Source organism: Acinonyx jubatus, chromosome B4 (assembly GCF_027475565.1).
Source record: "Acinonyx jubatus isolate Ajub_Pintada_27869175 chromosome B4, VMU_Ajub_asm_v1.0, whole genome shotgun sequence".
NCBI lineage: Eukaryota > Metazoa > Chordata > Mammalia > Carnivora > Felidae > Acinonyx > Acinonyx jubatus.
In genome coordinates, this window is record NC_069387.1 from 106,436,589 (window position 1) to 106,460,049 (window position 23,461).

General features: G+C 35.3%; 1 protein-coding gene across 16 annotated transcripts in view; it reads right to left on the minus strand.

Moving 5' to 3' along the window:
* The window catches only part of MGAT4C (MGAT4 family member C), a 720,391-nt gene that overhangs the window by 46,886 nt on the left and 650,044 nt on the right, over positions 1-23,461 (minus strand). For 9 of the 16 annotated variants that reach the window (XM_053226554.1, XM_053226552.1, XM_053226553.1 and 6 more), the window contains one exon: positions 2,705-2,754. The exons of 1 other annotated variant lie outside the window; for it this stretch is intronic. In XM_053226554.1, coding sequence (XP_053082529.1) covers positions 2,705-2,754 — 50 coding nt within the window. 6 more of the 16 variants (XM_053226565.1, XM_053226555.1, XM_053226558.1 and 3 more) reach the window with 2 other exon arrangements.

The following is a 23,461-nucleotide window of genomic DNA, read 5'->3' on the forward strand; positions in this document are numbered from 1 at the left end:
AAAGTGCCACCAACAGTGACTTTATATATCCATCTTTCACATGAATAAAGAAAAGAAAACACTTGTGTATGTGCATTGCCATTTTTAGCTCCCTTTTCCAGCTACCATATGGGTAACTTCATTAGAGAGCCTGAATGTGTATTTTATGAATTGCCCACTTGGTTAAACAGTAAGCATTAATGATAATTACAAGAATCTCAAAGGCTATAAAATTAATATCGTGCATGTGAAGAGTCTAAGAGATTAGAAGAGGAACACAAATTATGATTCTTTTATTTTCTTCAAAGGCAGATTCAAACAAAAACTGTACTCTCTTTCTCTTGACAGGGCTTAATAATTTAGCAAGATTAATGTGATAAAGTCCTTGCTTCAGGAAAGAGAAAGAAGGAGCAGAAGCATATCAGAATGATGGAAGGGAAAGGTCAAAGACTAGGAAGGAAATTAGTTTGAATTAAAGTTTTAACAGATTTTTCTGCTAAATATTACCATTTACACTCTACCAAGTGTAAAGAATTAAGTATTAGCATCTTTATAGACCCACAACACTTGATTTTCTGCTTCAAGCCAGTATATTGAATCTTACAGCCAGAGTAAGCTTGTGATGAAAAGATAAATACAATTAAAATAAAATTATGTACAAACACATCTGTATATGTATTTTTAAGAATCCTTGATCTGATATGAATAAAAAGGAAATCTGTAGAGACTAATATAAAAGTAAAAGCAGAAACCCTGAGAGGTAAGTAATCTCCAAAGCCAGCTTTCTAGGTGAGAACTTCTAGCAATTCTTAGAAAGCTTGAGCTACTCTTTTGACTGTTTCATGAGGAACAGAGTGAAAAGCATAATAGAAGTCCCTTCTCCAGATAAAATGAGAAATAAACCTCATGGGGAAAATAATTCTGAAATGATATCTTGTCCTAAGTGCTGGCTGGAGAGAAAAAACAAAGAATTAACAAGTTAGTCCTCATCACAGATCTGAAGTATGAACCCATGCTGTTTGTTGGGTTAAAAACTTAAAACAGAGCATTTAGCTGCCTCCTTGCCCCTGTCGGGGACTGGTAAAAGCAAGCACTGTACTTTAAGAATAGAACTCCAAATCTAGCCTTAAAGAATTCCCATCAATAATATTCCGCATATCTGAGATTGTATTCAAAAACAAAAACACACAAACAAAATAGGATTTTATAAGTGAAAACAACCAGGAACAACAGAGAGTACAATCAAAACCACAGATTAGAGGTTTGGCTTGAACATAAGAAAAAGAAGAGACTATTAAATCTGTAAAACCCTCTAATGGAATTTGTTAACACACGGGTATAAAAAAAGAATAAAATGAGATTAATTACAAGTCACAAATGTAGATTAACACAGTGAATTGGTTATAGATTCAAAGAACGTGGCATTAAGAAATTTATGTGATGGGGGCACCTTGATGGCTAGTCGGTCAAGCATCCAGCTCCAGATTTCTGGTCAGGTCATGATCTCATCGTTTAAGTTTGAGCCCCATCCCATGTCTGGCTTTGCACTTAGAGCACGAAGCCTGCTTGGGATTCTCTCTCTCTCCTTGTCTTTATGCCCTTCCCTGCCCTATCTTTCTTTCTCTTTCTTTCTTTCTTTCTTTCTTTCTTTCTTTCTTTCTTTCTAAATAAACTTAAAAATAAAAAACTATGAAATGATTTGGAAAAAAATTAAGAGACATAAAGAATAGAGAAAAATGGAAGTGGCCACATTAAAAGAGATAATGACTGAGTAATTCCAGAATTGCTGAAAAAACCTCTCTGCTTGGATACTGTAGGGCTAATAAATCTGAAGTGTGATATGTAAAAACTGTACCTAGATTCATCATAACTAGCTTCAGAACACCAAAGATCAAGAGATTTTAAAAGCAGCCAGAGAAAAATAGCAAATTACAGACACAGGTATAGCAATTAGGCAGAGAGTTGACTTTCCAATAATAAATAGACTCCAGAAAACAGTGGAATAAAAACTTAAATGGTGTCAGAAAAATTATTGACAATCTAGACTCACATTCCAGGGATATTAATTTACTATAATGAGAGCAAAATACAGGTACTTTCAGACAAAATAAAAAAAAAAACCTGAATACTGTTCACTAAGAGAAAATTGAAAGAACATATTTCACAAAGGGAGATAAAGTGGAAGTTCTGATAAGAAGGAATGGAGCAAAAAGAAAGTGAGAAATATGTGAGTAAATCCTCCATAATATTAATTTACAAAACTATAATAATAATTTCAACTTTGGGAATAATAGAGCAAAAATACATATAACATTAACACAAAAATCTGGATGCCTCATGAGAATTAAGATATTCTAAGATACTTGTATTTTAGGAAGGATTTAAAGATATTAATACACCCTGGAAGGTACCTTAATTGTGTTAGTTGTATACTGTAATTTTGTTCTATGACCTGTTTTTTCTTCTAGTGTCAATATGTTTCCAAGTTTAATTCAAAATATCAAAATACATGCTTTGATAAACTCGTACATTTCCAATAAACATCCTCTAGAGTTTTTGCTGTGAAAGTAGTAGTATTGAAAGAATAAAATCTGCTTACATAAAATTAATGAGCAAATAGCTCCAATTTAGGCATGAGTTTGACTTTATGAAGTAGCTTTGATAATATACAAATAAATTGTCGCTCCTCAGAATTTTACTGTGAGTGACAGATAACCAATCTCACCTTAAGAAAGTAGCTGTCATAATCTGTCCTGTACAGAAAATGTTGATACACTAGAAAAAAGAAAGTCCAGTATTACTAATATATTCCTCTGGTTTATTATTAATAAAAGTAAAATAAAAATATTCTAGATAATTTGTTATTTCCCATGCAGTTGCATTATGTTCATATTTATTAATATTTTCTAAATTGACAGAATATATACACATTTTAACTTTTTTGTATATCATAGCATATCCCTTTACATTAAGTAAAATTATTTAAAAGTAGTTAAATGCTTGAAATATATATTATACAATATAAAGATATATATATATATATATATATATCTTTTAACATTACAATTGCTCTTTTCAGGGTAGTAAATAAATTAGATATATTTTATAATATTTCATTTAAGCACAGGATTATTTGCCTTTTGAAAATAACTTCAGTCCATATTACCTAGCTTCACTTCACCTAAAAAGTGCACAGGCTACTTTGTTACGAATGTCTACATTACTGATTTTTCCATCATGTATAAAGGCTTACAATATTCAAGAGAATGTTTTTGCTATAACATTAGAAATTCATTGCCTGGAACACAGTTTGCTACTGCAGTTCGCCATACCATGTAACAAGGTTATTCAGAAGAAAACTGTGCAGCTATAAGAAAATGAGAACATGCAGAGAAGTCTCTAAAGATAATGTCTTTAAAAGTCATGTGGGCATTCTTTGAGCAAAGATATTTTGAGTAACAAATATGTTGTTATTTTGCATTACTTTTCTTGACTACACTTAAAAGTACTATTTATATATATTTTTTAAAAATTCAGTACTTCTCTGGGCTATGTAGTTACTTCCAAGGAGACAATACTGTTATTTTCTGGAGTTTGAAAATTCATATGCTCTTAAAACACAAATTCCTCTGCCTCGCCTGGTATCTCCATTAGTTTTTTGGGTTTTTCTTTTTTCATCTCTGTTTAGATGTCCTGTGGTCAATTACATACTCACCTTCACTGGGATATCTGTAGTTTTCCTCTATTTTTAATACTGTAGCTCTCACATATGGCAAGAATAGTTGCAATTCTAGATTGATCTTTTAAAGTTTATTTATCCATTTTGTGAGAGAGAGAGTATGTGCACCTACCCGAGCGGGGGAGGGGCACAGAGAGAGGGAGATCTTATAGTCATGAGACCATGACCTGAGCCAAAATCAAGAGTTGGTCACTCTATGGACTGTGACATTCAGGCGTCCCACAGGTTGATCTTTAAAATGGTAGTAGTCATTCTGATCATCTTATTTCAAATAAACTTATTTGTCAATATGGAGGTATTACCACTCAATCATTAGGGTCAGGCAGAAAGGAGGTGGCATTTAAAGAGGTCTCACTGTAGGGGAGCCTGTGTGGTTTAGTTGGTTAAGCATCTGACTTCTGCTCAGGTCATGATCTCACGGTTAGTTCCAGCCCTAAATGGGGCTCTGTGCCGACAGCTCAGAGCCTGGAGCCTGTTTTGGATTCTGTGTCTCCCTCTGTCCCTCCTCTGCTCTTGCTTTCTCTCTTTCTCAAAAATAAATACACATTAACAAAAATTAAAAAAAAAGAGGCCTCACTATAGATTCCAAGAAATTTGGTCTGCAGAACACTGTAACAGTAAGTCAAGTTTTAACAAGCTTTTGGTATTTGGCCACAACAAGGCATTTGGACTATGGGCTTTATGTTTTTAAATTTATGGATGGAACACATTGATGATAGGAGTCCAGACACTAGAAGTGGTAGTCAGATGATCAGGCAATCATGAAAGAACTGTATGTGTTTTGAAAATTGTATAACATCTTTCAAGACCTGGATGTCTTATAATGTCTTGTAATGATCTATGCCTTCTGACTGTTTCCACTTACTAGTGATCTGACCTTACATTTCAAGATAGATTTTAACAGATCTGATTTTTTTTACAGTAAGAACTGATGAATTTTCTGAAAGGCTGATTAACAAATGGAATCTGATGATTTAACCTTGTATGCAGATCACCAAATGGAAACTGAAACATACACTGAAAACACAAGACCTGGGCTTATTAGTGGTTTATAAGGATTATATTTGGCTGATGATTGCTCATATATTCTAAGGAAAAATATCACAGAGGTATACCTGAGAAGAGATATACATGAAACAAAATATTCAATTAAGTAAAGGGTAATTAAGTAAAGATAATTTCTCTGAGTGTATTAAGTCATATGTTTTCTTTTTATAAATATTATTTTGATATAAAAATAATGTTATTACTATGAGAATTTATCCTATTTGATATTTAACATACTAGATGGCATTATTGATGTAGCTTAAATTATAATATATATGTGTGATTTTTCTTCTTTCTGAGGCATTATTATGAACAATAGTTAATTTTATATACTTCTGTTCTTTATTGTGATTAAATATTTTGAATCATGTTACAAATAATTTTGTTAGCACAGAAATTTCAAAGAATTAAAAAAATTAGTTGATGGAATTATTTTATTATTTTTGACCATTTCCAATATTCAAGCTTCAAATATTTAATATAGATATTTAAATATATAACATATAAATATACATTTTTAAATATATAATGTAATTATTCAGCCTGTCATAATAGCAAACTTCATTTCTGTGTAAAGTGAAAGCATATATTGGAAAAAATCTCAAGGTAAGGCTAATCAACTAAGCATTCTACAGGGAGATAGTAACCCTAAAAACAACTATAAACTTGTAATGGTTATGGAAGGATTTTCAAGACAACAAGATGTCATCAGATTAAAAATATCTGTATGTTGATTTTCTGAAAAAATTCAGAGTTCCTTGTTACTGATAAATATTTGAATACATACTCAACACATCCTAAATTTTTGGATAAATAAATTGCTTCAGTTACACAAATGTCAGCTATTACTATACTGCATGTTAAATAATAATAAATGTGTACTTTCTGTACTATTCCCAAGCAGTTTTCTTCATGGGCACAGGAGCAGCTCCCAGAGTCAAATCAACCACACAACATCACTCAGTGAAATTTACGGCAGATAAGGAACACAAAACATGAGGGAAAATGAAAGGCGGAAAAATTACCCTTCTCAAAAAAAAATCTATGCTCATCTGAATCTTAAATCATATATTCTTTTCCCTTCATATCATTCTTGATAGGAATCTTACAGAAAAAAAAATTCGTTAAAAGTGACTGTGCTTCACTGTCAAGAAAAACCTATGGTCAGGGATATACTGAATTCCCAAAGCTTTCATCATTAATATTTTATGAGTCTCACTGATCTGTCCTATATAGAAGAAACATTTATCTTTCATTTGTGCAAGCACTGCCTGCTGAGGAATAGATTTCATCTGTAAGCTGGGTGGTGAAATGAAAACGGCAGCAAAAGTAAGAGGAAGCAAAGTGTTCACTTGATTTCTTTTACTAGAGTCTGGCTGCACTTTACTGGAGTTGCAGAGTCAGCCAAGCAAAGTGAAAGATATTTGGGGAACTATGAAGAGTGTCAGTTCTGGGCCAATATACTTTGTTCTGCCCATGTGAATGCCCATGTGTTAGTTGACTTCTAAAGGAAATGATTAGCCACGGTGACTTTTGTTGTTGTTGTTATTGTAACTTAAACCTTTACAACAAAGTCTGGTGCCTACAGCATTTTGGGAAATCATTTGCTCAGTCTTGAACATTGTGTTCCTTATAGATGAGATGACTAAAAGGCAAATTGGTGATCTTCCAACACTTCAGAGTGAAAAAGCTAGATGTTTTCCCTCTCGGTAGCATGTGGCTTGCCATGTAGGCTCACCTAGGACACTGGAGCTGAGAATTCCCTGTGGACATCCACAGAAAACATTGACAGAAAAGTCAAACAGAGAAGAGGGCCCAGAACACTCTGTCACAGTCAAAAAGCACATTGGACGTTGTCTATTAGGTTCACTTAGAGCACAGGTCCATCTAGAGTTACAGGAAGTGGAGTATGGTTCCCTCATGTGATTGAAAAGATAATCTCTGGAGAAATGTATGTAGTGTAAAATGTATGTAGGAACAACAAGCGAACAAAAAAACCTCCTGGTTTTGAATGAAACCAGGTTTCTCTGGTAGAAAATACACAATTCAAAGCTATATGAAACAACTGTGCTTCTTTTCTTCAGAGCTCTTACCTCAATTTTTAACTACATATTACCTAGTATGATTATTTAACATCTTTCTGATCTCTTAGAATAAAAATTAGACCCTGTTTATTTTGGTTCACAATTGTATCCCCAGAGTCTTGTACACTGTTGGCAGGTAATAGGTGTTCAGTAAGTTTTTGTTAAAATATTTGCATATTTTTCATTTTCATCAGTGCCTGCTAGCATGTTTTACATCATAATCCTTAATAATGTTTTTGGTGAGAGTAATGATTTATTCAAACTGCAGCTACAAATTATAAATCTACATAAAGAACTATGTTAGAAATAAGTTGATAGTAATTAGTCTAAGATTAGTTTTTGGGGCACAAAGAGTTAACCATTTAGTTGAGGAATAAAGTATATGTGAACAATTATACATAATTTGAATTATTAGTGACAAGATATTAGCTCTAATTGTAAATAGGTACCAGACACACAGAAATGAAAATACATTCCTGATAAAGAGAACTCTATGAGTAAATACATTGGAGTGAAAAGGATATAAACCACAAATTATAAAAGGTGTTGATAAGAATGAGAGTTTAGAATGTCCAAGAGAACAAACACCACCTTATCTATAAGTGCATCTAAACCTATTTCTCCCGTTGGTTCGTCTGTTTAGATTCTGTAGCAGGAACACACATGATTCCCATAACCTGAAAGGATCAATGTTCAGCAGTCGTGATGATGTAATATTGCAGAACTGTAGGCAAGAGTTTCTTTTCTCAAACTCCAGCTAGTATATTGTTTTCATTCAAGCTTTCCCTGTGACTTAAGCATCTTTCTTTTTTTTTATTCTCTTTTCTCTAAACTTCAGTTTTTCTCTCATTGCCCCTTTCCCCAGTCTGTTTGCCAAACTCCTTGGCATACTCATTCAGACTCTACAAATGGGAATGAAATAGTCATTTGTAGAGAAAAGTAGCCATTTGTAGATACTCTCGAGTTGAGTAAAATTGTTGCTTAATAGTTATCCATCAATGGATTTGCTATCCCAATGGTTTCAGCAAATACTTTTTTTTCCATTAAAATTAATTCAAGCATTCTTCTGAATAATTTAAACTAATTCAGTACTCACTTAAGCCTTTGTTTGGCCAATAACTCACTAACTCTATTAAGCAACATCCATTCTAGTTAAATTTTGTGTTAATTTATAAAAACAATATTATTCTAACCAAAAATATGCTGTATGTGAAATGGATAATCTATTTAAAGCAGTAATATAACAACTAAAAGTTAAGAAAGCAAATACAACATGCCGATTGGGAAAATTTTCTGGATTTCCTGGATTTTAAAATCAAAGTAGCTTTCTTTAAAAGTAATAGCAAATTAATTAAATTTGTATAATTATATAAAATATAAGTAATTATGTAATTATAATTATTCAACTCTAATAAAACATGTCTGAGTATCAAACTTAATATTTTGCTTATCTTTTAGATGTAAAAAATCATGTTCTGTTTTCATTTTCCCTCAAATTCTTTCTAATTTCAATTTTATGAATGAACAGTGTTAAGTTTATACAAAGCATTTTCAAATGTATCCACATTTCCTAGGAATACTACTTGATTTAGAAAAATATAACACTGTACACACACATTTTATTCATAACATGCTGCTGCATTCCGTTTTCCTCAAAGATTGAGCATCCCCTATGTTCACACCATTCCTTTCTTTATGGACTATTCATCTCTCTGTTCACATGTTTGTTCATCCTTTTGTTGATTTCTCCTCCCTTCAGAAGGAACCATAATTTTCTTGAGGAGCTGGGTTGAGACAGTGTTTCCAATTTCCATTCTGCTGGTTGGAAACACATGTCCCCTATGTTCTCTTGTGAGAGATAGATAGTCCATGCCATCTCATCCCTCCCTCCTAAAAGTTACATGCATGTTTAAGGAGTAGACATAGGAAATTTAACCTCAGTCTGATGTGGTCTGTATAGTTGACAAAGGATACTCTACCTAGTCTGTGGTAGCCATAAACATTTACTTTCTTTTTTTTTTTTTTTTTTTGGACACAAAACCACAGTATGAAACTTCAATTTGAGCTACTTATAATGAACTAAAATGAGAAGGTCTTTCTTCTTGCTCTTCCCTCTCTCATTTGTCCATCTCTGTGTGTTAAGAGCACTATCCTAGCAGCCCCTGACAGGACTATAACACTTGTAAAGTTATCACCTCACACTGTTTACCTTAAAATTCAAATCAACACACTGAAATTGCCCAAAGAAGTGGGAGCCAGAAGTCTTACACAGAATGAAAACAGAAATAAAAGTGAAAAACAAGAGAATGGATACATGTCCTCTTTGTTCTCAAAGAAGGTGGAGAGGGAAGCGTGCAAATAGGTTGCCCACTGTAATCATTTAATTAAGTATAAAATGAAATGAGGCCTACAGTTTAAGTTTTTATAAAGGAATAGAAAATTCTGGATGTGACAGACCTATTTGTGGCACAAGGCCTCTCCATCAGGTTTTTGATACACAGAGGGAAACCTCTAGACAGATTGACCTCTTTTAAGTCATTTCACTAATAAAGGATTGCTTTTCCCTTATAGCATTTTTCAAGAGGCTCCATGTCTTTTCATTTATTTCATTAAACAAATAAAAAAAAACTACTTAGGTAAAGTTCAAGCAACTTTCACAATTATAAATTATAAAGAAGCAGAAACGGTCTGTAAAGTCTAAAATCCATTCTGTTGCTCAACTACTCATGCAAAATGCCCATTATAACTTGTGGCATTGTTGGAAATTTAATAACATCATAATACCATACTTATACAACCTCAAGAGTCCAATAAAGTGGAAATAGTTCACTCATATAATTGTAACAAATCACGTAATGATAAAGTTTTATCCTAAAATTTAATTCTATCAAGCCTTGAATTGGGAAAATGTATAATCACCTAATTCATAGCTGTTAAAGTGAAAGAAAGATAATGCAAAATGATTTAAGAAAAGAGATGTGACAGGCCTACTTATTCCTGGAGGCTTCTCCATCAGATTTTTTGATACATAGAGGGAAGCCTTTAGGCAGATTGACCTCTTACAAGTTAAGACAGAAACATTTCTTGCTCAGATTCTGGATCTTCAGAATACTTATCTGAAGATTTCAGCCCACAGAGGATTCATTTCTTGTTCCAGAAAGTGGTTTTGGGAGTGAAATCCTGGGTTTTGAAGGATGACAAGAAAATCCTTTGGTGGGTAGACATTTCTCAATGCTACTGGAGACTGAGGCTGGCCAAGAAAATCCCTCTGTAGAAAGTCATGACAAAGGGAGAAAAGTACTTCATAAGCTTCCTGGAAGAAGGTTGGGGTAGGAAGGACGTTCTCCAGTCATTAATTCTACCCACCGTACCGTCTCTATATGGGCCTCCAGCTTGGTAATGGGGGACAGGTAGAAAGCCTGGGTCCGCTGTTTTAATTTCAAGTAAAGAGACGCATAGTGAAAATGCCAATTTCCAAAAGCATCTTATTAAGTGTTTAGCTAAGCCATTCCATAATATTGTTCTCTGCACCTTAATTTTGTGTGACAAACAGCCTTCAGATATCTTGATCTGACACTAGCCCCTCCAGTAAGTGCATGCCCTAGATGACAGCTCGCAGAGCCACAGCAAATGTAAGTTCTTAATGTGATACCCCAATGGTCCTGCACTTTCCAAGGCCTTCCCCATGTGCCTTCCTTTGATAAACCCCTGCAAAACTTACCAAAACTCCAGTATTTTTTGCTTGAATTGACAAATCGAGCCTTAGCCTGGGAACCCCAAAGTACACTACCCACAAATCCTACCAAAGGCATATTCTCCCAATCCTGATGCACCCTCTGCCTGTACCCTTTCTTAACCTCCCTGGTAGCCCCTAGAAGTGTACCATGTATCTTCTCTAGGACCTCTGAGTAAGAAACTTCTTTACTTCAATTCCCTTTTGTTTGTTTTGTAGTTGTTGTTGTTGAGCCCTAGTTTACCATTTGATACCCCAGAGATCTACCTAACACATGAAAATTGAAAAAGGGCACAACACATCTTTAGTATTCTTTCTGCTAGATTCCATTTTTCTAATGCTTTTATTTATTTTTGAAAGAGAGAGTGGAAGTAGGGGAGGGTCAGAGAGAAAGGGTGACAGAGGATCTGAAGCAGTCTCTGTGCTAACAGCTTCGGAGATGACAGCAGCTAGCCAGATGCAGAGCTCGAACTCACAAACTATGACCAAAGCTGAAATCAAGAGCAGGACGCTCAACTGACTGAGCCACTCAGGTGCCCTGACTAGATTCCATTTTAAAGGATACTGGGCCATCTGTTCTATTGACTGAAGGCATGCAATATTATGAATCCTGCTGGTCCAGGTTCATGATAAAAAAAAAAGGAGTGAACTTTCTTGCCATGCAGAGCAAGAGCAGGAGCAGAAGTAGAAAGGCCAACTGGTCAACATAGATCCTGGATCTACGAGTCCTCTCAGCTGGACATGTTATTACTGATAACCCAGAGGACTCCCTGCCTTTTGCCAATGCCAAAATTGCATTACCTCTCTAAAATTTCAAATTTCACATCCACTTCAGTTAATTTCGGTCTGCCGTGTGTGATCATTTCTCTTAAGTCATTGAAATTTCTCAGACCAACCTGTGCTGAGGCCACTAATGGCCAACTCATTATTTCTTTGTTGGCCAATTTTTTAAAATTATTAATTGACTTTATTATTAGAACTCAGCACAGAAATATACTCATGAATCAGATTGTTTATGGACCTTGTAGGAGATGACCCTCTGAGTGTGTTCTGACATGTATACCTTTGTGTGTTCTAATCATATTTTATTATTTTTCTAAAAACATCTTATGGAGAGATACACTTGGAAATCCCAGCTTATGTAAAAAGATACAGAGAGAGAGTAACTCTTAACAACAATTTCCATCTATACAAATAAATATTATTAAGGGAAATTTCACACAGACCATCAACTTGTACTAAAGTTGAAATTTAGGGAAAAAATATCCATTGGCAAATATCTTGATGTTTTCAAAAGAAAAGTTTGGTTGACTAGCTTTTTCCTCATGTTGATTCATTCTTTCAAACAAATATTTACTATGTTTATTATTTACCAGGTACTTGCAAGGCATCAGAGAGAGAGAAAAAAAAACTAAAATTTACAATCTAGTCTAAGAAGACAAATAAAAATAGTCTCTCTGCCCCTCCCACACTTGTGCTCCCTCTCTCTCTCTCTCAAAATAAACTTTAAAAAGAAAAAAGAAGTTATAACTTATTTCAAAACTGCAAAATAGGAACAAATCTTTGAAGTCAGAAAATGCAGAGATTAAAATTGAGGTCCCGAAGCTTCCTCAAAATCTTAATGACTGAACAGTATTAAGAAATGAAAAAGCAAACTAATTAACAACAACAACAACTCCTCTCCCAGGAAACTAATTGTAGAAGAAAAAAATAGTTTTGAGAGAGGAATAATAATGTTGCAAAACAGACACAAGAACCATAACTCTGAAGAGTAGAATACCTACAAAAAAAAAATCAAACCAAAGCTTAAAAAAAAAAAAAAAGAATAATTTGGTCCTTAAAAATCTGCATCATTGTCCCTGATAAGAAAATATATAATATTTGGTCGATAGTACAGGTTGGTCTGAGAAATTTCAATGACTTAAGAGAAATGATCACACACAGCAGACCAAAATTAACTGAAGTGGATGTGAAATTTGAAATTTTAGAGAGGTAATGCAATTTTGGCATTTGGCAAAAGGCAGGGAATCCTCTGGGTTATTAGTAATAACATGTCCAGCTGGGCCATTAACGGCCATTATTTTGCCAAAACCCATAGGAAAACATGTACCTAATTTGTTAATTCAAGAGAATGCTGGTGTTTCTAGACAAGGATGAAATCTAGACTGCCATGTATAATTTTACCATTTACTCTAAATTGTGCCTAAAGAGAAAGTTTACACCTTGTGTAATAATACAGACAGGCCCAAGGTAAAATTATAACATGATATTACTTTGTATACAGCGGTAGGCAATGAAGGGTATGGCATGACAAGGCACTAAGACAGTAGGAAAGTGCACTCATATTAAATGCATTGTGAAAATATCACACAAGAAGCTTTTCAACTTTTGTAGGTTTGGAAAGTATCAAGGCATCATGGGAATATGTAGACATGGAAAAAATATAGCTCCAAAGGAAAGTCAAAGCTAAAAAAAGGCAATCTCTTTTAGGGGGAAAAATCAATAGTCACTATAAAGCAAAATCCAAAGGATCAAACAAGGCAGGAAAAATTAATAGAGATAGCCCCAACTGTGTTTTAAAGAATAATACAGCTATGTAAGCAGTTTATAAGACATGCTTTACAAATGGCTTATAACAGTATCATTTAGGCCATAAAATATTTACTAACTTTACTTCTGGTTACCAACAGTAGTATTGGTAATAGTTAACAATTATATAGCTCTTGTGAGGGCTGCTGGGTTGTGCAACTCCAGGGAGCACATCCTATTTACATGTGAATGATTTTTCTTAGCATCAGGTGAGGTATTAGTTTTACTCTGAGCCCAAAGGCCCAAGAACCAGGAGAGCCAATAGTGTAAATCCTGGTCTGAGTACAAGAGAAGACCAATGTTCCAGCTCAAACCATCAGGCACAACAAATTCTCCCTTCCTCTGATTTTGTTTTATCCAGGCCATCAGCTGATTGCATGAGGCCCGCTGCATTGGAAAGAGCAATCTGCTTTACTCACTCTACCTATTCAAATGTTAATCTCATCTGGAAACATTCTCAAAGACACATCTAAAAATAATGTTTAGCCAAACATTTGGGCAACCTGTGATTCTATCAAGCTGACACACAAAGTTAGCAATTACATCTTCATGTTACAGATCTAGTGACTAAAGAACAGAGTTAACTACATTGCATAAGTGAAACAGCTAATAATTGTTGTAGCCTGGATTTTAAAGCAGGGAGTCTGTCTTCATGATCATTACTTTTAACTAGGACACTATACTGTGTCTTCAAAATAAGCCTTGTTGAATACCTTCAGTGTTTGGGATACTATTCTTGGTTCTTGGAAATAGCAATTAACATAAAAACAAATCTCTTTTCTCATGTGCTTTCATTCCTGTAAGAGTATTTAGACAATAAGTAATAGCTAATGCATAGGGTGTCTATTCCGTGCCAACTGCTGTTCAAAACCCTTTATAAATATTAGTGCATTCAGTTCTCATAACAGCCCCGTAAAAGATTTGCCATTATTATCCCTCATTTATAGACAATAGAACTGAGGACAAAAGAATTAAGTGACTTGCCCAAGGTACAGAGCTAGTAAATGGTGTTTCCCCTACGCTTAAATACTTTGTTACACTCTCTTATTTCTACTGCATCAGCACAGGCACTCATGTTACTAAACCAATTTTTATTTGTTAATTTTTAAAATAATTTTGTTAAGTTTATTTTGAGAGAGACAGAGCATGAGCTGGGGAGGGTCAGAGAGAAAGAGAGAGAGAGAATCCCAAGCTGGCTCTGCAGAGTCAGCACAGAGCCCGATGTGGGGCTTGAAATCACAAAACCATGAGATTTTGACCTAAGCAGATATCAAGGGTCAGGTGCTTAACTGACTGAGCCACTCAGATGCCCCACTGAAGCAATTTTTAAGAAAAGACTTTATGAAGCAAAGACATTCAGAACTTTTCTAGAAAATCCCATACTTCTCTTATTATGTTTTTCTCCCTCCCCTACTTTTAAATGTACTAGGTCAAAGCAACACGTTTGTTCTTGTGGCTGTCCACAGAAAAGAGGAAAAGAAAATGATATAAATAATAAAAATTAAAATAGTCAAATATGTTTGTGAGTGTACATAATGTGTCTCTACATATATTTATTTCTATGGGTCTTATGACTGATGGATAGACAGATACACACAGACTGCTACACGTATGTGTACACATGCATGCTGTCTTCTTACCTCATGTATTTTGAGCAACAAAGCAAAGGGTGGATGTTTGGATAGGTCAACAATTAGATGGGTTGATCAGATGGATTCATAGGTAGAAGGTAGGTAGATAAGTAGTGAGACTGAGAGAGGGAGAGAATTGCATATATTAATTACTTGAATAAAGGAAATATACAACCAAGAGGACTGAAATTGAATTAGAAAAGAGAATATGGTGCCAGTATATTATTTACTCTCTTGTTTTCTCATGGTAATGGATGCAGGAGAATTATCTACTTTCTTAGGTACTTACCTGGGTAGTTTTATTCTTTGGAGAAGGAAAATATCTGAGACTCCTTAACTTTGAGCTAAAGTTTCACATCATTAATAATATCGCATTGAAACATCTGAGAAGAGTAGGAGTTATATTTCCATTCCTTTGTGCCATGTACACTTCAAAACAAGTGCATATGAAAGGATAAAAAAAATCAGTCAATTATTCAGTTTTTGAGGGCTCTGAAGGATCTTAAGAGATCCACATAGAGTACTCATCTTCTCAAACTACAACGCTGACTTATTTAAAAGAATATGGATTATTCCACAAAGGACAGACTCCGAGTGCTTGTTGATTATTACATACCATTCAGTAACGGACATGGATAAACAAGTATTTTCAATAGGTACTTCTGCTAATGAAGTTCTTATGATTTATGTAAGTCTAGTTGATTAGAAAATATTATTTTCAGAAGCAAGTTTTTAGTGCATTGAGATGTGTGCATTCAATCATCTGAATAAAACATTTACTTAAAAATTTAACAGATACTCCAGAGCTCCTCTTCCTGTTACTGCTTCAATCTAAAACCATGAAGGTGAGAGATACCTTCGTGGTTTTTGCAGTTTCTGAAAATAAGAATGTATGTGTCTATTCAATTCAAACTTCCAAATCATATTCCATAGTGGAGGTCAGTGTAAATCTATATCTTCTTTCTGGAAACTATTATATGATTCAGTAGAAGACAACAGGTGATATTCTTGGTAATGAACATTAGTTCTTTAATTTTAAGGCTTAATTTAACATTTGTTTTTTTTAAATATAAATCCTCTTACCTGTTAATTTAATGACAAAGCACTTTAGATGAAATATCAGTGCTATTTATTGATTTATTTATTTGCAGACTGAAGAGTACCCAAAGGAAGTTGGGTGTGGTCTTATCAATTTGCCTGGTCTTAACCTGCTTGTCTTACTGTCCTTAGTTTTTTACCCCGATTCTACCAATCTTTCTTCTGGCAAAATAGAAAGTCATGATTTTTAACATTTCTCCCAAAGGTTGCCTGCCTGAAAATGAGTTCAACTGACATGGAAATTTCACACTTAACTACTTAGGGGACTAGTTCTCAAACTTTTTTCTACCTCAACATATCTGAAAGATAGTACATAATTCTCTTAGTAATAGTGGCAAAGCAAGAGTTTCTTAAAAGGGTAAGCAGCATATCCCTGCAGGATGAGGCTAGTAAAACCCTGAGAAAAATATAACCTATACGTTGTCTTTATTCCCAATTTTTCAGTATAGAAGCTGTTTTTGAAATTTAAGCAAACACTTTAACTCATTAATATTTTAATAAATTACTCCTTTTCTGTTTTGATTTTTTTTTTTAATTTTCCCAACAGGGCTCAAACTGACTACCTGAGATCAAGACCTGAGGTGATATCAAGAGATGGATGCCTAACCACCTGGGCTACCCAGGTGTCCCAAATCATTCATTTTTTTAGTCTGCTGGAAGCCAGAACTCAGAAGGTAAACCCCATTAAATAGAAGGGGTTTAATAAGGAAAATAAGAGGGGAAAAGCACTGATTTGTGCTAAGAAGGGGAGATTCATGTCAATACAGTGTATGAACAGGTAGAAAACCCTGGTAGACAGGAGTGGCTGTATATTAGGGATCTAGTCAAATCATGGCATAGAGATGGCACAAATATATATAGATATATTTTACAATAAATAGGACTAGAATGAATTTACTCAAGGGAATAAAAGGACACAAAAAATAACCTTAGTATCTCTTATAAATGTAAAGGACTTGAGAGACTATCTCTCCTACTGTTCCATTTAAGAATTTTCCCTAATTATCACCACTAACAAGGCAAAGGTGAGGAAATCATAGTGGACTTGCTGAGAGTTCAGGTAGCAGTTTGAAATGATGAAGTATGAAAGTCAAAGGCAAAGGTCAAACTGTGACTAAAGAAAGGCACATTCAGCAGGCTCTTTAAACTCTCCAAGAATATCCAATGGTCATTAAATATTACTCTGTAGTTTTGTCTTGTCTGATGGGAAGCTGCAGATTAGAATGAAGGTTAGAATAAAAAGGCAGCAAGAAAAATGGTTCTTTTCTTGGAAATTTACCTGAAAACTATAGTATGAGTGAGATAGATGCTAGATAGATGGATAGATAGATAGATAGATACACATACTTATATACACACACACATTATCCATCTCCCATACATGTTATTTTATATATATATATATATATATATATATATATATATATACACACATATAATCATCAGCTTGCCTTCTCTCTCTCTCTCTCTCTCTCTCTCTCTCCCCACCACTTTTCTTGCTCTTCATTTTACTTTTTAGTTTTCTAGTTGATTTCCTACCTTATTCCCTTCTAGCAGGCTCTGAAGCTCTTCCTGCTATGTTCTGTGACACTGGGTGGACACAGCTAAGACTTCACATGCTAGAGTCCTGGATTAGACTATTCCTCCAACCTTCCAGATGCTTCTTTACCAGGAGTGACTCACAGTGCCTGTGCCATATTGCCATGCCACGGTTTGAGCCCTGTTTTGGCAGGTGCTGTGCTGACTAGGCGTCTCTTCCTTACCTTAATGTGGGTTACAGCTCTTCACCTTCCTTTCTCTAATCCTCCAGTCTGCATGTTTTTTTTTAATTTTTTTTTATCTTTTTGCCAGCTGCTGTATCTAAATATTCTGTAGCTAAAACTAAAGTTACTACTTTGCCTTGCCCAACCCAACTCCTTTCCTTTCACTCGGAGAGCAGTTATACTCGCTGTTACGGGTGAGCTATTTGGGTTAGTTTACCCCCCAGCAGATGACTCAGGCTTTTATCACACACTTATGTTTTTGTTTTTGTTTTTTATTTCCCTTTATGTTTTTGACTTCTCTATTTTATTTCGATTACCATGAAAAAGAAGCAACATATTTTCATGTTGTAAATGATCGAAAACAACATTTAAATGTTTGGAAATACATGAAGTGCTATTAAAACAGCAGCAGAAAAAGCTTGAAGGATTATCCCAATGTCTATGCCTCAATCTGGTTGTAAAATCTTGTCAGGGAACACACACACACACACACACACACACACACACACACACACACTTCAAATGTACTGTGAATTCAAATGGAGTCAAGATATTGTAACCAGAGTTTCATATCTATTTCTGTAATAGTGGTAGGGGGTTGGAGCTACATTTTTACTCAAAATTAGTAAGTATGAAGAAAAAGAAAGAGGTTTATTAACTAGAAGGAGAACATATTCAAATAAATATGTTGCCCCATAAAGCTAGTTTCCCAGTGTGAGTGTGATTAAAAACACAATTATGGTTTTCCATTACTGTAAAGATGTTTGGGTAACAAAATTAAAGTCTTTAATTTTTAAAATAGGCCTATATTCTCAACATGGAGATATCTGGGTTTTCTTGAAAAAATTATATATATATATATACACATATATATATACGTATATATATATATATATATATATATATATATATATATATACATATATATATATATATATAATCAAGGCTATAGTGTAGATATTTTCTAGGCATTCAACTTGAGATAAAGAAAAAATTAAAGGTGAATGATATTTAGTTGATGCAAATGGAAATCACCATTTTTTCTCTGCTATTCAAGGAAATATGGACAGAGGGAGTGTGTGCTATAATATAGCATAATTTCAGTACTCCATGTTGGAGAAAATATGTGTAGTTATTGTGGGTAAGAGAGCAGGGATAATGAAATATAAATTAAAAAAAACATTTGAAATGTTTCTAGATGATGGATTATGTTCTAAAACCACATTCTAGTAACCTATAGACATTAAAGAACAACAATGAATCGGTTTTCATTGCTATTGATTTGTTGGCATGGTGACTTTTTTGATGATAGGAAGGCAGCAGAGTTAACATGATTTAAATTTTAGAGTCTGTGATCCAAACCAGGGATGAATTTTTATAGCACAGAAATTACAGACCTGATTTTAATCTCCTATACATACTATTCATTACATTTTTACATTTATTTTGATAGTTGGTTTTGTTCCCACAAAGTTACAAATTCACCGTAAATCCAGCTATCTGCAATATTCAGAAGATAGTGTTCATCTAGCACAACTGACAGCACAGGCGAATGATGACTAATACAGCCCCTGGAACCCAGTATGGAGAATATCTGTTATAGGAATTGAATAAAGTCTTGGGGTGACATCTCAGTGACACTGTGCACTATTGCCATGGATGTAACTTTTCAGCATTGAGACTTTGCTCAGTCGCTCAGTTACTGACAGGGCCAGAGAGACCATGCTGGTTTATAAAAGGAACGATTTAAAAAAATGGGGTTGGGACAAACAAGGCCAACTATGTTGAAACATCCCTGTGTTGTTCTAAAACATAACACACTGAGTGTGACTGGCTCTAGGCTCTGTCTCTTGGGACATGTGATACAGAGAGTTAGACAATTGAGATGCTTGCTTAAAATCTTTATTTAAAAAAAAAAGTCTACTTTGTGAAGCCTCCGTGTCACTGGAGAATAGAGACATTATATAGCTCATTACAGTTTGCAGAGTCTGTCTAGGGACCCCTTGCCTAGTGGGAGCCCTTAGTAGCAGAATCCTTGGCAGGCATTTTTCAGCAGGGAAAGGATTTCTGTTAGAACCACTGTGAGTCATGCGTAGAAGCTTTATGAGAACCTTTTTTAGAGGTGTCACGGAGAGGACCACAGCACAGTATAATAAAAAAAGCACTGGACTGAGAACCAGACGGTTCTGCTTAATTCTAGCCAGGCCATTAAACTGTCCGTGTAACTGCAGGTTGACCTCAATTTCCTCATTTGCAGAATGAGGACTTTGGACTAAACCATTTCTAAGGTCTTTTCCGAGACCCTCCAATTCTTTTCAGCATTACTTTACGTCTTTATTTTTCATGAGGGATGATTCCTGTGACTAACTGGAAGGAAAGTAAAAGTTCTTACGAAAAAAGGAACTGGTAGGCAACAATTCACTTATCTTAAGATATTTCTTCAGAGACACTCTGGAGCATATCTTTTTGTCAAATATGAGATTTTCTTAAAAGAGATTTAGTAATAACACATATCAACCATAATTTAGGAACCTTCCAAGAAAAGAAAAGAGTAAGCAGCACAGGCATAAATGGTAAGGGGTAAATTGTAAGTTTCAGTACAAAATTACCAAAAGAAAAGTTTATTATAAGTACTATACTATTACACATGTTATAAAATATATATAAAACTTCTCCCTTCATAAGATACTTTTTTGGGGGGGCTTTGCTCATCACGAAAAACTAATGGTGTGGGGAAAATGAGGGCATTTACAAACCCAAAATGAATTTGAATCTTTCTTTTTTTTTTAATTTTTTTTTAACGTTTATTTATTTTTGAGACAGAGAGAGACAGAGCATGAACGGGGGAGGGGCAGAGAGAGAGGGAGATACAGAATCGGAAACAGGCTCCAGGCTCTGAGCCATCAGCCCAGAGCCCAACGCGTGGCTCGAACTCACGGACCGCGAGATCGTGACCTGGCTGAAGTCGGACGCTTAACCGACTGCGCCACCCAGGCGCCCGAATTTGAATCTTTCAATGGCAAAATAATTTTAACATATTTTATTGATTTTACTCTCCAGGTTTTTACATTGTAGAGTGCCATAGATTAAATGTTTGTGTCCCCTTAAAATGTTTGTCTTGAAACTTATCCCCTAATGTGATGATATTTGGAGGTGCGGGCTTTGGAAGATGATTGTGTGATCAGAATCGAGCCATCGTGGATGGGATTAGTGCCCCTAAAAAAGACACCCCTAGAGAGCTTCTTTGCCCTTTCTACCACATGAGAACAATAAGTTGGCCTTCTATCAACCAGGAAGTAGCTTCATGAAGGTCAATGAATCTGTTGGCAACTTGATCTTGGATCCCCAACCTCCAGAGAATGAAATGTTTGTTGCTTAAACCACTTAGTCTATATTTTGTTATGGCAGCCTGAGCTGACTGAGACAAAATTGGTACCAAGAAGTTGAGTAACAAATGCCTACAAGTGTGAGGGGTGCCTGGGTGGCTCAGTCAGTTGAGTGACTGACTGGTGGTTTGGGCTCAGGTCATGGTTTTAGCTCAGGATATGATCTCAAGATTTGGTGGGTTCAAGTCCTGTGTCCGGCTCTGCATGGACAGTGTGGAGACTGCTTGGGTTTCTCTCTCTCTCTCTCTCTCTCTCTGCTCCTCCTGTACCCACACTGTCCTTGTCTCTCTCAAAAAATAAATATATTTTAACAACCAAAAAAAATTACCAATACCTAAAAGTGTGGAAGGGGCTTTGGAACTGTATAATAAGTAGAGTCAGAAAGAGTTTGAGGTGCCTGTTAGAAAAAACCACTGCTGTAATGGTCCTTTAAAGGCGATGTTGGTGAGAGCTCAGGAAGAGAAGGGGAGAGCAGAAGAGAAAACCTTCATCTTCTTGGACTAAGAACAGTGAAATAGTTGTGAACAGAACTTTGAAGTCTCAGATGGAAATGAGGAACACGTTATTGGTACATGCGCGGTGGCAGGGGCATGCACGGTGGTATGTGCTGGGGCCAAATATGAGTGCATGAACAGTTGCAGGTGCCTAGGCTGTCTGCCAGGTGTGCACCTGTGTGGCTGCAGGGGCTGCAGGCTCAAGCACAGTAGTGCAAGCCAGTGACAGGAGTCACATATGCTTATTTTCCATACGCATAACATGAAGACACAGCGGTAGGTTTAAACTGTGTGTGGGAATCACTCAAACATGATATGCACACGTGCCTGTGTTACACTAGGCTTCTTGGATTTTTTTTTTTAATTAAAATTTTTGTTGTTCTTCCTCTCCCCGACCTGCCATTGGATTGTTCATTCTCAGGAAAATGTTTTTAAAACCCATTTCTATGTGGCCCCTGGGTGGCTCAGTGGGTTTAACCACTGACTTCCACTCAGGTCATGATTTGGGGTTTGTGGGTTCAAACCTCCCATCAGGCTTGCTGCTGTCTATCGAGAGCCTGCTTCGGATCCTCTGTCCCTCCCTCTGTCTGCCCCTCCCCTGCTCGAGCTTTCTCTCTCAAAAATAAATAAAGTCTTTTTTTGTTCTTTTTGGTTTATTTATTTTGAGAGAGAGAGAAGAGAGAGAGAGAGAGAGAGCATGCGAGCCAGGGATGGGCAGAGAGAGAGAGAGAGAGAGAGAGAGAGAGAGAATCCCAAGCAGGCTCCACACCATCAGCACAGAGCCTGTCAGGGGGCTCAAACCCATGAACCATGGGATCATGACCTGAGCTGAAGTCAGAGTTGGACACTTAACTAACTGAACCACCAGAATAAATAAACCTTTAAAAAAAAAGAAAAAGAAAATATTCTTATTGACCAAGTTTTCTAAAGTTTTCTTTATTTTTACAAATATTTCTGCTCACAATCACAATATTATCATCTATTTAGGGTTAACCAAAATTTTGAATATATTCACTGACCATTACCATTTCTCATATACACCATCTTCTGTCATAGGTGAAATTCTCTTATTTAATTTTCATCTGACTGGAGCAGATGTTCATGTAATTACCACATGGGAAACTTGTGAGTGATGTGCTTTCTAAATTCTTGAATATCATATTGTACTTACTTGTAGCCCAAAATATAAACGATGTATTGGCTGTGAGTAGATTCTAGTTTTGTAGTACTTTCTTCTCAATTGTCTGTAAATATTCTTCACTCTTCTCTAGATTCCAGTATCCTGATAATTCTATCACCAGTCCATTTTTTTTTTCTCCAGAGGAAAGGTTTATTTTATAGTTAAGTCCTTGGTGAACTCCTTGACCTTTAAACAATGATAATTTAGAGTATTCCTTAAAAACCCAAAGCCACAAATGTTTTTGGACTCTTCTTCCAGATCCATTAGTTAAATCACACTTTACTTTTTAAGAAAGTGGGCAGGAGAAGGCATAATTGGCATAGATTCCTGCTGCCTGTCTAGAGTATTCCTAACATATATTTTTCTAATCTTAGTAGCCACAAGTGATTGTTTCATTTACCTTTGGAGAACAAAGATTCAGAGGAAAGCACAATTCAATGTGTTTACTTGTTGCAATAATTTATATAAGAAGTTAAACATATACATCCCTTTCTCTTTCCTGTAAAGTGTCACATAAAGCGCCAAGCCAAACAAGCAAACAATAAAAATATCAAATACAAAAGGGAAAGAACTTAAAATAAGCTCAAGTGCCCAGATCAGGGACCATTCTAATTCTCAGTGCTTAAATTGGAATATTTTATAAGAAAAAAAATGTTTCCACAGATGTTTTTTAAAAAAGAGATTTAGTAGGAAGAAAAGAACAAAAGCAGTAGCCTTGAATAGCAGCTACTTCCTAAG